This window comes from Petromyzon marinus, chromosome 38, assembly GCF_048934315.1.
Source record: "Petromyzon marinus isolate PM22_M1 ecotype Great Lakes invasive population chromosome 38, UKy_Petmar_22M1.pri1.0, whole genome shotgun sequence".
NCBI lineage: Eukaryota > Metazoa > Chordata > Hyperoartia > Petromyzontiformes > Petromyzontidae > Petromyzon > Petromyzon marinus.
Genome location: NC_133704.1, coordinates 11,280,881 through 11,297,347, shown reverse-complemented (window position 1 = coordinate 11,297,347; position 16,467 = coordinate 11,280,881). Strand labels below are relative to the sequence as shown.

Here is a 16,467-nt window from a genome sequence, read left to right as displayed (position 1 = left end):
CCCCCACCCGCGCCCCTATGCCCCGCCCACCCCCCGCTCGCTACCAATCACAAGCCGCCCTTCGCCCCCCGCGTGTCGCGTGCCAAGGTTGCAGCCAATCGCCGTGGCGGGAGTAAGATGGCCGAGTACGGCGAAAGGCGTCGCGGGCAGGAGTCGATTCACCCTGGGAATCGATTTCTCAGAATCGGATTTTTTATTACTGCAGCAGGGGGAATCCGAAGAGCTATGAAGCGCTTTTTGTCACAGATGTCCTCCAGTAGGGGGCACGGGGTAATAACGTTACAAAGTACAAGAAATGTAAACACAATCACCGTAAACACACACCCGCTGCAGATAGAGCGAATTTTAATTCGACGAGAGAAACAAATCGATGCATCATTAATTGCATTACAAGCAGCAACAACAATAACAACCGCCATTCACCACTAAGTGGTCCTGACATCACTACGGCGCTTGCATAACAAGCACTTCCAATCGTCAACAACCACGTGCGTATTCATATTATCAAAATTTAACCACGAGTGTGTTTTTGCACTCCTGTCGTGTCTACGTATTGTTGTAACGTTCTGACCCAGCCCTTACTGGACATCTGTTTTAAAAAAGCGCTTCATAGCTCATCGGATTCCTCCCTGCAGTCTAAATAAATATATTATCATTCTGGTGCCAAGTTCAGCACCGCATTCAAAGGTCCACGGGGGAATCGATTATTGAAAGTAATCGTGACGTCGATTCTTATAGATTCCACCGCGTTGGAATCGAGGAGTCGATGCTCCACGTTGTCCAAGCGAGTCCAGGGCGCTTGGAAGCCGGCGGAAGTTTCCCCGTAATTATAATAATTATATAATAGTTATAATTGTACAATACTTATAATTACATTGTCGCGCAATGAAGCCAGCAACCCGCGTTCGATTCCCTGCCGCGGCTAACATCAGTGGCGAATGTAATCCGAACCGGTTCTGCACACGGACCTCCATCAACACCGTACTGACCAGCGTGGTGAAGTATGGTCAAACCACGATCACTACAACCACCACGACTGATGCGGCATAGGGAGAGGCCTTCACACAGTAGTGGATTAACAAAGGGCTGTTGAGAACGCAGTAAGAGTGCCCTTCATTGTACCCGGGGAAGGCCTCACCGAGTGTCCCACAGACTCTTTGCCGAGAGGGCCCTGCTACATTGACTTAATTGATCGCTTAATGAGAGTTTTGACTTTTCTAGATTCGAAGCTTTCGTGACTGCAAGGATCCATACTCTTTGGTTCTATTCGGTAAAGTCACGTAGGTAAAAAATAAAATAAAAATCGCGACGTTTCGGCCACAACACAAGAGGCCTTCATCAGGTGAAGGGACCGTGCTGTCATGAGGACAGCGTTGGAGTGAAAACGGTGTCCTCATGACAGCACGGTCCCTTCACCTGATGAAGGCCACTTGTGTTGTGGCCGAAACGTCGTGATTTTTGTTATTTTATTTTTTACCTACGTGACTTTGCCGAATAGAACCAAAGAGTATAGTTTTGACTTTTGGTGGGAGGAAAGCAGAGAACCGGGAGAAAATATCACCAAAGTTGCGTGTTCACGATCCCACGTGCTGCATGGGATGTCACGCCCCCTGAAGTGGCCAGGAGATGGTAGAGCAGCATTGGATTCTTGAATCCATCTGTGCGAATAATTGAGCGTTACTCCCCTCTCACATAAGCAGTGAATTTCATCCGGTCTCCCGCCTCCCACAATCCACTCAATAGAATCGGCCAAACATTCCAATAAAGTTGTGAGATGCAGGCTTAGCTGGAAAAAAAATAAACGGGATCTATTATTATTATAACTTGCAAGTGTCCACGGTTTCGTCATATTAAATCCACCTGCTTGGCACGCAGTTAACTTTACAACCACTGTCAATCCACTGCTTGAGCCTTCGGACAACATCGGTCGTGGGGTTCTGATCTAACTTCTCGACACTGGTCCAGTGCTGGTTTGAGATGGGGAGGACACCAGGGCCGGTTCGGATACTAATCGCTGTTATACTGGTAGGAACCCCCTGGTTACACCACCAGCCCACAGGGGATTATTGTGTCCGTCCGTCCGTCGTGCATCCCAAAATGGGAGGGGCTGGGTGGGGAGGGGAGGGTGGGGAGGGGCTGGGTGGGGAGGGTGGGGAGTGGGAGGGGTGGGGCTGGGTGGGGAGGGGCTGGTCACCCCGTGGTGCCCTTATAAAATTCAACGTTTAACCTACTCACGCCGGCTTGTGCCCGCCCTCACAGTCGGGCATATTTGCGGAATACACCACGTGGTGCCGCCGTTGACCCTGGCCATTGACCGAGCAACCCAACGTTCCTACCAGCTCCCTCCGCAGGAATGTGTTTAGTCGCCGCTGAGTTCAAACTACAGCGCACAAACCACTGTGACCACTCTATCCTGGCGCTATAAATAGGAGGGACCTTTTTCATTGGGATGTAAAAAAAAAAAATCCAGGTCAGGTGACAACTCCAGGTCGGGGTAACAATTCCACCCGTCATCATCAGCCCCTCCAGGTTTACATATTAGACTACTACTTTGTGCCAAGTCAAAAGTGGTGGTTTTATGGGTAAACTAACCCTGTCATACGCATGGAGAACTTCCAACACTGTTTCAGTGTTCACTCATTTTCAGAGGAGGGCCACTTTCGACGATAAGCCATCGTCAATGTGAGGGCCAATACATATTTGAAACCATTGGGTTTAATAGGATGATGATGGGGGGTGTCTTTACATTCGTGTATTGTCGAGGGCTGCATGTCAGGGGCAGCATTTAAGACCACCGGGGCGGCCAGTGGCCCGTGGGCGTTGCAATGAAGAACATTGCTTCAGACAAATGACCACCACCACCCCATTCTTGTTTGAGCGAGGAGACCCTTTGACTTGTCTCGTCTCTTAACGGCATCCCTCGCTTTTTCACAGAGCGCCACGCTGAGCAGAGTGGATGTCTTGGGTGAATGTCCTCCCCGCGTCGAAACATCCCTTCTTCAAGACATCCCTCGGCTTCGCAAGACGTTCATTCAGCAGACGTCTGCAGTGGCCGTCACCGCAACTGAAATCTCAACTAACCTCCGCCCACTGGCCCACGCCATCTCCTGGCTGTTCTTTCGCTGGGCGTTGTTGGAGGCTGGTCACTCCCTGTAGCAGTAGCAGCAGCACCAGTGTGAGTGCAGCAGTAGAAGTAGGGTTCCCATGATATATTTCACGATAATATCTGCATCATCAATCGTGGGCCATGGCCAATCCACTGCTTGATGAAGGCCTCCCAAAGCTACCGCCATTGCTAATTATCAGATTTAAAATATATTACAAATTATCTTGAATATTTGTTTCAGAATTTTATCAAAGTCCGATTTTATGACTTTTCCAATGAATCCCAAAAATTGGCAACACATCCCAATGTCGTACAATATACTGTAGTCATATCTTTCCAATGGGACGCTGTTGATTGGTGAAGGGTTTTGAAGACCTGAGTAGCTATGCTTGATAGGGACAAAATCTGCTATCTTCACATACCAACCTACACTGACTAGCTTGGTGATTTATGGTCAAATCCGACCCCTATGAGCGGCGGACGAGACGGAGTGATGCAACCAGCACGTGTGCAGGCACTCGGATTATATATCGCAGGATCGCGGGGGATGGCAGCGGATTGGGGAGTGGATTGATCGTGGCCGGATAACAAAGACGATCATTGTATTGTCATGTTGTGGCATCCCTAGGTGGCGGGGATGGAGCTGCACGCGGTGGTGCGTACGTTGGAGGAGCTGGCACCTCCAGCTCTGGCCGAGAGCTGGGATAACGTGGGGCTGCTGGTGGAACCGAGCCCGCCGCACTGCGTCTCGACCCTGCTGCTCACCAACGACCTGACGGAGGAGGTCCTGCAGGAGGCCGTGCGACTGCCCGCCCAGATGGTGCTCTCCTACCACCCGCCCGTGTTCGCGCCGCTGCGCTCGCTTACCATGCGCTCCTGGAAGGAGAGGCTCGTGGTGACGGCGCTGGAGAACAGGGTGGCTGTCTACTCGCCACACACCTGCTACGACGCCCTGCGCGGAGGAGTCAACGATTGGCTGGCAGAGGGCCTCGGTATGGGATTGCTCAGTGTCGTCTGCTGCGTAGGTTTTCGCAGTTGTACTGTACAGCCCTCCGTTGTGTTTACGAGTTGTGCCACGTGTTGTTTGACACAATGGGTCAGCACGTTTCGCCCCGTGTGCTTGGAGCTTCTTCAGGAACTAAGAAGTGAAGATGCTACCTTGGTGTAATGGTTATTACACTGAACCTTTTGTAATATTTGGCCACTTCCATTGACGGGCGTTTGGCTTCATGTGGGAGGAAACTTGAGAACTGGGAGAAAGTCCACCACATTAAATTAGGGGGTGACACAGGTCTGCCCATATAAGTTTACGATCCCACTTAAAGAGTGAAATATTTCACATCTGTACGTTTACAGACTGCTGCGGTATAATGGTTAGCACACTGGACTTTAAATCTGGAGATAGCCAGCTTCATCTCCCAGCGCAGGAGTGGAAACAATGATACAAGGTTGTTAAATCCATTCACCTGTCCACCCAGCAGTATAAATGGCAACGCTATTGATCGGCAGTTCGCATGTGGTGGGGTAAAGTGTGAGTACTCCCAAATTATCCAAGATGTCTGTCCAGCATGTAACCTCGAGAAGGACTCTTTAAAGCTGCCTCGAATGGAGGCTTGACCGTCAAAAGTGGCATGAGCAAGAAATTGTAAGGCCGCACTTTTTCCCTTCGGTGAGAATTGGTTTTAAACAGTGATACATTGATGCACGTGTTGCGGCCTAACGATTGTGTCGTGCAGGCGAGGGCTCCGTGACCCCACTGAAGACATCCGAGGCCTTGAAGCACCTGAGCCAGGGGAGCGTGCACGTGACGAGCGCTGCAAAAGCGGCGGACTGGCCCTCGCTGGCCGCCCAGCTGAAGGCGGTGTCTGGGCTCGTTCTCCACACCCTGCCCCTGCAGTACGTACGCACACTTTTAAGTGCACGCACAGACCCTTTTCGTCGGTCCACTGCTGGATTTAGGACCCCCCTCACAGCGCGCGGGTTATGGGGGTCATTAAGCCATACTTCACCGCGCTCTTCAATGCGAGCCGATGCAGGGAGCATGGACGTTGAAATGTAGGAGAACAGAAAGCCAGTGGATTTTTCCGCACTGCCCTCTGCTTTCCGCCACATAGACCGAGAGCCTTCAACAGCGTGTTATGTATGGTGGTCATCCATCCAAGCACCATCCAGGTTAAACCCTACTTCTGAGTTTGGATGAGATTGGGCACATTCTGGGTGATTTCGTCACAGGCAAACCCACCGAGGGATGTTTATATTTTATCCGCCACGCTGGAGGAATGCAATGCTGATGCGACCCCTCAGTGGGATTTTGACTCACTACCTTCTGCATGCGAGCCTTGCACTGTGCTACTCTGCACATTGGTCGAATTTTTACTTTTTTCAGGTTTCCAAATTGGGATGTTCGTTTGGCCAGGTCTGTTCATCAGTGTTTTGTAATGGGAAGTAATTCAGAGTACCCAGATAAAATCTACCATGGATACAAGTGAATGATAGTCAAAGGCATGCACAGAAGGGTTCACGAAACGTACCAGCTGTACTCTTACCTGTTAGCCACCTCATAGCCAAGCGAGTTTGGGACTAGCAACTATACGTGATCCACAAACCCTCGCATCCAAAATATGAGATGGGAGGTGTACATTTGGAATATGTTTCCAATTTTCATACTTCAAAAAAAAATCTGAAAATGGTACCTAGATTTGAAATTTTTGATGATCCTAACATGTTTTTGCTTCGGATTAACGTGAAAGCATGACGTTGCAGGAAATTACATTACTTTCATCACATCACTTGGCACTTTTCCTGCCAAAAGTGGTGTCATGTAAATGATCCGCATATATGAAAAATAAACTAAACTGTTCTTACCTAAATAAAAAAAAATCTAAATGTAGATTATTATTTTTTTATCCAAAACTCGTACCTAGCGTGCGCTAACAATACCACACCCGTCCTCATGAGCGTAACGACTCTCGATCGACGCCTGTGTCGTCTGCAGGACTACGAATGAGGGGGGAGAGTCGGCGGTGATGCTCAGCATGAACTGCACGGAGGGAGCCTTGCCCGAGACGCTGGCTTGCCTGTCCAACAACGAGCACGCGCACCGCCACACGGAGATCACTGCCCTGCGCAAGGTCAGTCCAAATGCAGAGGGAGCCCGAGAGCAGGGCCTGGGAACACCTTGGAAATGTTCTGAAACGTTTCGGCCAGCCAGGAGGCACACGGTCGCACACATATACATAGACCAACATTGGCACAGGTAGATACGGTAGTATACACAAAGACAAATATCTCCCCTGTAGCAGTAACAGACTGTTGTGGTAGCTATCATGAGAGACATGGTGTGGGGAAAGCCCTCATCCAGAAGTGGATTGACAAAAGGGCTGTACACGTACTTGTTGCACAGTACCTGCTAAGACGGATTATGGGAATAACTATTAAGAGAAAGGTGGTAGAATTAAGATGTTGAGAGGCTTAGCAGGGGTTACTAATATTCTCAAGAAGGTAAGGGAGGGTGGCCTCAGACGGATTGGATCATTCGTTGAGAAGCGACAAAGAAGGTCCAATTCGATGGGTGATGGAGGTGTTAAGGGTGCTGAACAGAAGGAGCAGAGGGGAGCTGAGGAGGAGATGGGAGGATGTTGTGGAATGAGATATGAGGACAATGGATATGAAAAGAGATGAGGCGGAGAATAGTACGTGGAGGGAGAAAATCCGAGCATCTGACCCCACACACACATTTATGGGACTTTTGTATTCAATTAAGAAGATCGACTTCATGATACACATCACGTAAGAGGTGTGGGTACTTGAGCAGCGCGTGTTTTTCCTTCTCGTCCCATAGCCACCGTTCCCCGGCACCGGCATGGGTCGACTGTGCACGCTCGCCGAGCCGGTGTCCACATCCACGCTGGTGTCGCGCATAAAGCAGCACCTCCTGCTGCCCCACGTGAGGCTAGCGCTGGGAGCTGGGAAGTCGCCAGGTAACCATTACCATGTCAGTTATCGTTGGGTCATGTGCAAGAAGAAGCTGTGTTGTGTGCTATAGATTTACAAGTTCTATGTTACAGACACAGTGATGCTATGTGCTGTGTGCTAGAGGCTCTGATGTGCTATGTGCTGCACTGTGCTATAGGCTTAGATGAAGCCCAGGTCACGTGCCTCAATGAGTTTCGTTTATCTCCTGGTTAAATAAACGATACGAATATATGCTAACAGTGGCGCTGTGTACTATGTGCTACAGGCTCAGTGCTGCTGTATTCTACATAGGGGTGCTATGTGCTACAAGCTCAACGGTGGTGTGTGTGATGTGTTCTACAGACTCGACAGTGCGGACCGTGGCGTTGTGTGCCGGCTCTGGGGGCAGTGTGCTCAAGGGTGTTCAGGCTGACCTCTACCTTACAGGTGCAGCACCACACATCACTCACCTTAATGCTGCCTCGACCTGCAGTTTCAATCCTGTCCCATTAGCACCCCACCTAATAATTATAATCACCACGCTGGGTAGTGCTGTGGCGGAGTGCTCTGCTCCCGGTTGGAAGTTGGTGAATCTGAATCTTGGGTCATGGGTCGATTCAATCCACCATTCCTTCAGGGTCAATAAAATTAGTACTATTTCATGATTGGTACATTGTGGTGGTCCCTTAAAACCGACCCATTTTCTCCACTACTGTCGTCTGTGCTGTGTACGTGGCAGGGGAGCTGTCGCACCACGAGGTGCTGGACGCAGTGTCGCGGGGTGTCAGCGTCATACTCTGCGAGCACAGCAACACCGAGCGTGGCTTCCTGCCCCGCCTGCGCCTCCTGCTGCTCGACAAGCTACAGCAGAAACTCAACATTCACGTGTCTGAGGTCGACCGCGACCCCCTGACCGTCGTCTGAGAACGCCGGAGAGTTATCTTTGGTTTCCATCAGTTTATTTCATCGAGGGGTTGTTATTATACTATCGTGCAGGTTGTTGCAGTCGTGTGCTGTACATCTCTGCGATGTACTTGCGGGTTGTACCACGTGCTGTTTGGCATGATGTCCGATGTTTTGCTCCACATGCTGCAAGCTTCTTCAGCAACTGAATTGAGTTCCCGATGAAGCTCCCAGTACGCGGGACAGTACAACTCGAAAAGATATTGGAGAGCTGTACAGCACAACGACTTTGGCCTCCGCAGTGGTAAGTTGTAGCCTCCCCGTGGTCTATATTCGAAGAATTGGAACTGCGTTTAATTTCTGTCATTTTTCATGCTAAAACACATTATGAAAACGATTCATTTTATGCAGGAATGCCTCGCTGAGTTGTCTTTGACAGGAGGACACTACATTGGAATTGAAATGTTTGGTTGATTCCTGTTAGTGTAAATTCATATAAAAACTCAACATTGTGCTATAACATAGATATATAATAGGCTAATATTTATGCCAACGACCCTTTACAATATTCTTTTTAGAGTTTGGCCTTACTCTTAGGAAGGGCTTTTGCATTAAATGTTAGCCTAATGATGTAAAATGTTATTTTGCACCTTTCCAAAAACTGTCCTTTATTTTTTTTCTGTTACACGAGGCTATAGTTCCTTGGACAAAATCAACAACATACGTGATAGGATGTGGGTAAAATCGGTTCATATAGGTCAGTGACCTACTTGGTGTACTGTCTACTGTCAAGCTCGTATTCCTGGTGGTTGAGTCACTCATGCTGCGATGAATCAGTTGAAAAATATTAAGTATTGAATAAATGTGGTTGGAAATAATGGATTAAAAACGATGTAAACACTCACTGCCTCTTTTCTGATTAACAATCCTCTGGCCAGCCCCCCCCCCCCTCCACGGCCCTTCCCGGCTCCCACCCCCCCTTAACCTGTATATAATCTCGGGTCTCTTAGAGCTCTCTTCACTTGATACAGCAATTTTGCTGTGACCGTTTCCACCAGAAGACGGAAGCTTGTGTTGCCTCCGAAACGTCGCGATTTCATTTAGTTTTCATTTATTTTATTTTACCTGCGTGACTTTACCGAAAAAAAACAAAGAGCATGTGCCAATTGTGAATGAAGAAAGTACAAAACAGGTAGTCAAGGTGACACGCTTTCGCTGAAGTTATTCACAATGACACTCGAAGATATTTTCTGAAAATTTGGAGAAACAAATGGCATAACTATATATTTTTTGTTATTTATAATTTCATATTTGCTAGAGACCTGGTCATAATGAGAATGAATTGCAGGAAATGTTAAAATTACTTAAAGCCTGTAAAGTTAAATATGAGCAAAAACAAAGGTCCTGTACATCAAAGTCGCTAAACATTGGACAGTGTCGAGGGAACACAACTGTAAGACAGCAGTGTGTGTGTGTCGCTGGGACAGCTATTGAAGACTAACCGGAATAAAAATTTATGAAACGGGAGAGAGAACAGGCCGCGGAGTGCTTTCAGAAATCTGAAACTTGATAATGAAACGCAACATAGCAATGTGCATCAAGGAAAAAAAAGACACCCACAGAGAAGTTGGAACAATGAAATCAGCTCGTGGGCAAGTGTTAGGTGCATTATTGCATCGCAGGGCAATGAGAATGGTGATGGCTTGCGGGGGGCTTCATCCAGCGGTGGATTGACCACGGCTGATGATGAATGCTCATTTTCTTGTACTTCAATGGACAGGGCATGGTGGAAGGGCCATGACATGCACACAAAGGAGGCATCCCTTTTTATTTTACACGCTTTCTATTAACTCACTGTTGTATCCTCAAATCTTGTAACTCAATTTTAACCAACTTCCCGATGTGGTATTGACTGCAAACTTGGTATACTTATGTCATACTGATGACTACTATATTCTATCATTAAATTGTCCACGCTCAACTGACGTTGGCTGTAATTGCCCACGGTCCCCTTACGTCGTGGCAAGCTTCGGGGCCACTTCCTGGAGTCGTGGAGTTCTTCCATTACGAGTACATTTCATAAAAGCGTGTTTTTAAAAAAGTTTTTTTAAATATTACTTCATTAGACCTCCTTTGCCAGTACCAAAATGTAATAATAGGGTTTTTCCCCTTTTTTCAGGCAACAAAACTGAAACCTTTTTACAAGGATTCATGTCTTCATTAACCACAATACCTGCAGTCAAAATGCAAACAAAAAACATACTATGATAATATATGCATTGTCCTTGAAACTGATTGGTCCACACCAAGGGACGGCTTTCTTTAAAAGAAATGCAGATATGAATCCTTGTAAAAAGGTTTCAGTTTTGTTGCCAGAAAAAAAGGGGAAAAACCCCTATTATTAAATATTACTTATTAAGATATACTTTTAATGTACTGTATGTTGAACGTAATGCTGTCAAACCCCAATGGTTCTGAAATCGTGTAGCGGCCCTCACACTGATGATGTCCTATCGGCGAAAGTGCCCCCCCCCCCCCCTCTAAAATAGTGAAGATCAATGCTTTAGAGTGCGGAATGGCTCCTAGTTCGATGCAAGGTATCATACAAAGCACAACATTACATTATTACTATTAGCGTCCCGGAGAATATGAGGAACAAAAAATAATATTTTAAATTTTTTTTAGTTTGTTGGGTTTCCCCCCACCCCCCGCCCCGCAACCTTCGATTAGCACGGTTGGCTAGGTACGGTGGGAAAGAAGTTCAACATACACAATGAATGTGTTTTCATTCATTTTTACAGGAAGGGGGGGGGGGGTGCAATTTCGCCTATAAGTCATCAGCAGTGTTAGGGGGGCCGTCAAACTATTTGAAACCATTGTGAGGTTTGACAGCAGCAGGACGATGATGACGGGGAGGGGGGGTGTTTTCACCATCTGTGTGAAAGGGGCCGTCCATAAATGACGTCACGCGATTTTGGACGATTTTTGACCCCCCCCCCCCCTTCGTCACACGGCGTCACAAAAAGTCAGACCCCCCCTCAAATATGACGTCACAAAGCTCTGCCCCCCCCCCCCAAAACCATATTTCCATTTTGAAAATAAAGCATGCTTCAAATCGCTTTAAACTATTGTCATTGTAGTTGCGTATTTAATGTGGCGCTGCACTCTGATGTTGTAGGAGAAAACATTTATTAAAAAGTCTATTTCATTTAGTAGAACGTGTTGTCTATGTTTAGTTAAAGTTGCGCATTTTGATGTGACGTCACACTTCTCAACCCCCCCCCCCTCGTCACACATCGTCACAAATGTCTGGACCCCCGCCCCCCCACCTAGGTGCGTGACGTCATTTATGGACGGCTCCCTAATGTCACGGGGCCCGCACTTAAGGCCACCAGGGGGCGCCGCAGCGGCCCGCGGGACCTTGCGACCGCTCTTCGGTGTCACCAGAAGGGGCCGGGCCGCGGGTGTTGACCCGCGCGAGAGGACGGAGCCCCGCTCCCCTTCTTCCCACAGGGGGGCGGTCGCGCGTGTCCCGTAGGAGTCTCCGCGTGAACACTGCGGGCTGCCGCTGCTCGTGCGTGTTCGCGCTGTCGGGGCCGAGCGGGCGGGTATGGCCGCGTTGCTGGGCCGAGCCCTGGGCGTCCTCACCGCGGGAGGAAGAGGAGGAGGCGGCGGCGGCTGCTTCTGCTCCGCGCTGCGTGCCGCAGGTGACCCGGCCCTAGGCCCCAGGCTCTCTTTGGGCCTCGCATTGCATCTCCCACTGCTGTTGGGCGACAGCCAGGGATCGGCGGCCGCCGGTTGGCCATCGTCGAGGGCGTGGTTTGGAGTCCTCCGACGTGATTGGCGCGCTTGCTCGAGCGCGATGCGGCGCCGCGCGTTAGTGTTGGGAAGTGTGAAGTGGTGACCGCGCGCGCGTTGGGGGTCATTTGAATGGGACCCCACCGACCTCTGAAGGCGGACAGGTTGGTGAGTGGGTGAGCGGGTGGGTGAGCGGGTAGGTGGGTGGGTGAGCGGGTAGGTGGGTGGGTGAGCGGGTAGGTGGGTGGGTGAGCGAGTGGGTAGGTTGGTGGGTGGGTGAGCAGGTGGGTGGGTGAGCGAGTGGGTAGGTTGGTGAGTGGGTGAGCAGGTGGGTGAGTGGGTAGGCGGGTGGGTGAGTGGGTAGGCGGGTGGGTGAGTGGGTAGGCGGGTGGGTGAGTGGGTAGGCGGGTGGGTGAGTGGATAGGTGGGTGGGTGAGTGGATAGGTGGGTGGGTGAGTGGATAGGTGGGTGGGTGAGCGAGTGGGTAGGTTGGTGAGTGGGTGAGCAGGTGGGTGAGCAGGTGGGTGAACGGGTGGGTGGGTGGGTGAGCGAGTGGGTAGGTTGGTGGGTGGGTGAGCGGGTAGGTGGGTGGGTGAGCGAGTAGGTAGGTTGGTGGGTGAGCGGGCGGGTGGGTGAGCGGGCGGGTGGGTGAGCGGGCGGGTGGGTGAACGGGCGGGTGGGTGAACGGGCGGGTGGGTGAGCGGGCGGGCGGGTGAGCGGGCGGGCGGGTGAGCGGGCGGGCGGGTGAGCGGGCGGGTGAGTGGGTAGGTGGGCGGGTGAGCGGGTAGGTGGGCGAGCGAGCGGGTAGGTTGGTGAGTGGGTAGGTGGGTGGGTGAGTAGGTGGGTGGGTGAGTGTGGTGGGTGGGTGAGTGAGCAGGTGGGTGGGTAGGTGGATGGGTGAGTGAGTGGGTAGGTGGGTGAGTGGGTAGGTGGGTGAGTGAGTGGGTAGGTGGGTGAGTGTGGCGGGTGGGTGAGTGAGCAGGTGGGTGGGTAGGTGGATGGGTGAGTGGGTAGGTGGGTGAGCGAGTGGGTTGGTGGGTGAGTGGGTAGGTAGGTGGGTGGGTGATTGTGTGAGCGAGTGGGTGGGCGAGTGGTTGGGTGAGTGGACGGGTGGCGGTGGACATTTCCACATTGCCGTGGTCAGAGCGAGTAACATCCACACGACGATCACAAACGTGACACTCACGCTTTGACAATCTCGTTGGATTGATGGCGATTGCCTGAGTGTGCCTGCCGTCGTGGTGTGCCAATGTCACCAAATTTGGAAAATTATCCGTGAATTGCTCTTTCGCAATATACAGTACTTAGAAATCATCGCTCCCCCCCCCCCATGTACTCCAATCACTTGGCAGCACCCTCTTCTAAAAGAGTCATGGGACTCTCGCTGTCCTGGGTAAAACAAACATAAATTATAACGTGTGTGTGGTTGCTTGCCCCGGCATGGGAATGTGGAATTGACTCAGATGGCTCAGCACAGGTCTTGATTACTCGATGAATATTTTCCGGCTTGCCGGGAGACTGGCGGAGTTGGCACGCAATTATTAGTCTTAGCGAGAGGTCGTATACTGGATGTGGTGTGCTGGGTGTTAGGAATATTTTTCCGCATCACATACCCAGCTGAAAGTTAAGCCCTGGGTCAACACTGGACCGTTGACTGCTGCATTAAGCAATCACTTCAGTGGTTCGTTAATGAGTTAACACCATTGTGCTTAACACCACGTTGCTCGTTTGTCCTGCAGGTGTACCCTTCCGCGTGCCTGCGGTGTTCACAGCTGGACTCAAAATCTTCCCGCAACCTGAGAAATTTGATGGTAAAAAAGTGTGATTTCAGCCAGCATTTATATCAACGTTCTGCATACTGATTGTAGGTTATAAGTAGTGGCAAACCTGCAGCAAACACCATCCATTCACTCAGCCTCTTGCCACTCTTTACATGATAAATGGCTTTTAACAAGAATGGAACCAAAAGGGTTGTGATGTTGCTGGTTTGTAAATGTGGGATTACAAAACTCTCTTGGAATGTTTCCGGGTAGAACAATGTGTTTTTTGGCATGATGTCCATCGTTTTACTCCACATGCCAGAAGGATCTTTAGAAACTGAACATCATACATCAGAGAGCCTATACAGCACAACCGTGAAATCCGATGCAGTTAGTACACGATTGTAAAGTCTACTTCTTGTTATCTTGTTATCTTTTTCTCTCCCAGATGTGGTCATTCCTACGAAAAACAAGCTTAAATTTGTCAGCAAAGTTCCCAACTACAAGAAAGCACGAAAATGGACCAAGCAGTTGTCGGATATTCGGGGTCCCGCCAGAGGAAACACCTCGTTCACCAACGGAAAATTTGGCATCGTGGTAAGTTTTAGCGTCGGTGGCTTTCACACAACCTCTGGTGCGAGAAATTCAATGGAGGGGGGGCCCCCTGTCCAATTATTCCCTTCCCGCCTTGTAGCCCGGTGCCTGAGCCACTCCGACCCGTGGGCCCTGGTGCAGTTGCACCGCCTGTACACCGGATAGCTACGCCACTGCTGGGGTGGTGCAAGTGGTTAGTGCAGTGCACTCACTATGAGTTAAATTCCTGGCCATGAATAACTTCAGTGGTGCTGTGATGTCTGGACCAGTACTGTGCCATTGACCAGCGTGGAGAAGTATGATAAAAACAGCCCCTTCTCACTGATAGCACAGTGGGGTCTTCATCTAGCAGTAGATTGATGGGCCATAAAAGCAGCTATTATTTGAAAAACGTTTCATTTTTTATGTGTAATGCCTGTTCCATTTAATCCTTTGAACCAGCGGGTTTTAGACACATTCCACCAGTGCAGCGACAGTGTAAATGCTTGCACATCAAATAATTAAATGCAATACAATGTGGATTTATGTAGCATCTACATGCAACCACATCTCAAGGTACAGCAAGAGTTAGCATATATATAGCAGAGAGAGAGGTCATGGAGATAAGAGTTCCTTTTATAAAGAACATTTGGGTTGGTACAAAGCATGAGAATATGCAGTGGAAAAATTTTACTACAACTCCAAACAGTTGTGAACATCGTGAAAGGGAGAGGGAATAACTGTCACAACAAACCAAATAATAAATACAAACAGTTTAACACGAAGGCTTTCACGACCAATATCCATAATACAGGTTTTTTGGGTGAGATCGCATTAATATATAAATGTGTCATTAAAGCCGCCGCCACCACCCGACACAGCCAATTTAATAAGGTTTGTCACGTAAACAGAATATGCCAATTCGTTACTAGTACCGGTGTGTTGGAGAGCAAAGCTACAACATTTACAATCTGAGTACGACGTTTCACCAGTAATAAAAATAAAACCTCTTATGGATATACAAAACGGTTGCTAAAATCCTTTGATTCTACATAGATCATCTAAGCAGAATTTTGTTCTGTGTCTCCACATATAAGTAAATACATAATTTAGTCTTTATCAGCCTGTTGGCTCTCCAAAACAAAATAATGAAGCACCATTTGTTTTAAGTAAGCAAACTCTGGACCACTGTGTTTCATTCTTTACATATTTATGACTCCACGGCAGAGCGAGCGGCTCGCATTCACAAGTTTGCGAGTTCAAATCCCGGTTGGGGGTTAACTCAGTCCATTATCTCTCCAGGGCCGATAAAATAAGCATTACTTTGTGGGGAAGTCAACAGTGGATATCCGATGGAAAGACCCATTCCCAACACAGGAATGTTGACTTTCCACCACTGCCTCAAGGCTAAAAGCAGGAGATTAGCACCGCCATCAATGCACATTTAAACAATATATCACTTTTGACTTTTAGGCATTTCTGACATCGTTCTTTTTCTTCCATTTTAAGGCTCTGGGAGGCGGGTACCTCCACTGGGGCCACATGGAGATGATGAGGCTCGCCATCAACCGTAAGATGGACAGCAAGAACATGTTCGCGCGCTGGCGTGTTCGAGCTCCGTACAAGCCGCTCACGCGCAAGGGCCTGGGCCAGCGCATGGGCGGTGGCAAGGGCGCCATCGATCACTACGTTACGCCCGTCAAGTACGGGCAGCTGGTGGTGGAGGTGGGCGGCCGTGCCGAGTTCACGGAGGCGGAGGGCTGGCTTGTCGAGATGGCCAACAAGCTCCCCTTCCCCGCCAAGGCGGTGAGCAGCGAGCAGCTGCAGGAGATGCAGAAGACGGAGGAGTGGCGCATGGAAAACAACGAGAACCCGTGGACGTTCAAACGCATCGTGGACAACAACATGCTGGGCCTGCGTTTCACGTTAAGCCCCTATGACATTCGCTACTTCGGTAGTTTCTGGGGCAAGTTCAGGCTGCCCTCCTGATCGCGTGCGATTGCCGCCGTTGCGTTTATAAACGGCGAACGGCATCACATTTGTTTGTGCGCGCGCGGTGTACGGTTGCGGAATTAAATCTGGCCTGTGTTCGTTGTCTTCAAAGTGTCACTGTATTGTAATGCAGTTTTCATGACAATGAACACTCTTCTTCAATAAAAGACATAAGCGCCTTCACCTGGTGGTCCTCAATCTTTGTGGTGTGGTGGCCCCCCTCATAACCCCCAGAAACCGTGCTCGCATCAACTCTCAAGTTGTAAATGTTCAGTGAGGATTTTAAAGCATAGCCACATAACACCTGCAATAGATCATGGGACCTCCCTCGCCAGTATCAAAATATAAGAATAGGTTTTTACCCTTTCTTCCTTGCAAAAA

At 49.4% G+C, this 16,467-nt stretch overlaps 2 protein-coding genes across 6 annotated transcripts; both read left to right on the top strand.

The window, feature by feature from the left end:
* The first annotated feature begins 208 nt into the window (after positions 1-208).
* NIF3L1 (NGG1 interacting factor 3 like 1) lies at positions 209-8,864 on the top strand. 5 transcript variants are annotated; one of them, XM_032967586.2, is made up of 8 exons: positions 209-488; positions 2,935-3,175; positions 3,735-4,098; positions 4,843-5,002; positions 6,102-6,237; positions 6,948-7,086; positions 7,424-7,507; positions 7,800-8,864. In XM_032967586.2, the coding sequence occupies exons 2-8, from the start codon at positions 2,957-2,959 to the stop codon at positions 7,982-7,984; spliced, it is 1,287 nt and encodes a 428-aa protein (XP_032823477.1). In that variant the 5' UTR covers positions 209-488; positions 2,935-2,956; the 3' UTR covers positions 7,985-8,864. The 5 variants fall into 5 exon arrangements, with proteins under 5 accessions (XP_032823477.1, XP_032823475.1, XP_075928776.1 ...); XM_032967584.2 differs by lacking the exon at positions 209-488 and adding an exon at positions 670-823; XM_076072661.1 differs by lacking the exon at positions 209-488 and adding an exon at positions 738-996.
* Positions 8,865-11,368: 2,504 nt separating this feature from the next.
* Positions 11,369-16,269, top strand: MRPL16 (mitochondrial ribosomal protein L16). The gene is made up of 4 exons (XM_032967587.2): positions 11,369-11,670; positions 13,501-13,572; positions 13,970-14,118; positions 15,604-16,269. Exons 1-4 carry the CDS (start codon positions 11,574-11,576, stop codon positions 16,081-16,083), a joined length of 798 nt encoding a protein of 265 aa, XP_032823478.1. The 5' UTR covers positions 11,369-11,573; the 3' UTR covers positions 16,084-16,269.
* Positions 16,270-16,467: the final 198 nt, after the last annotated feature.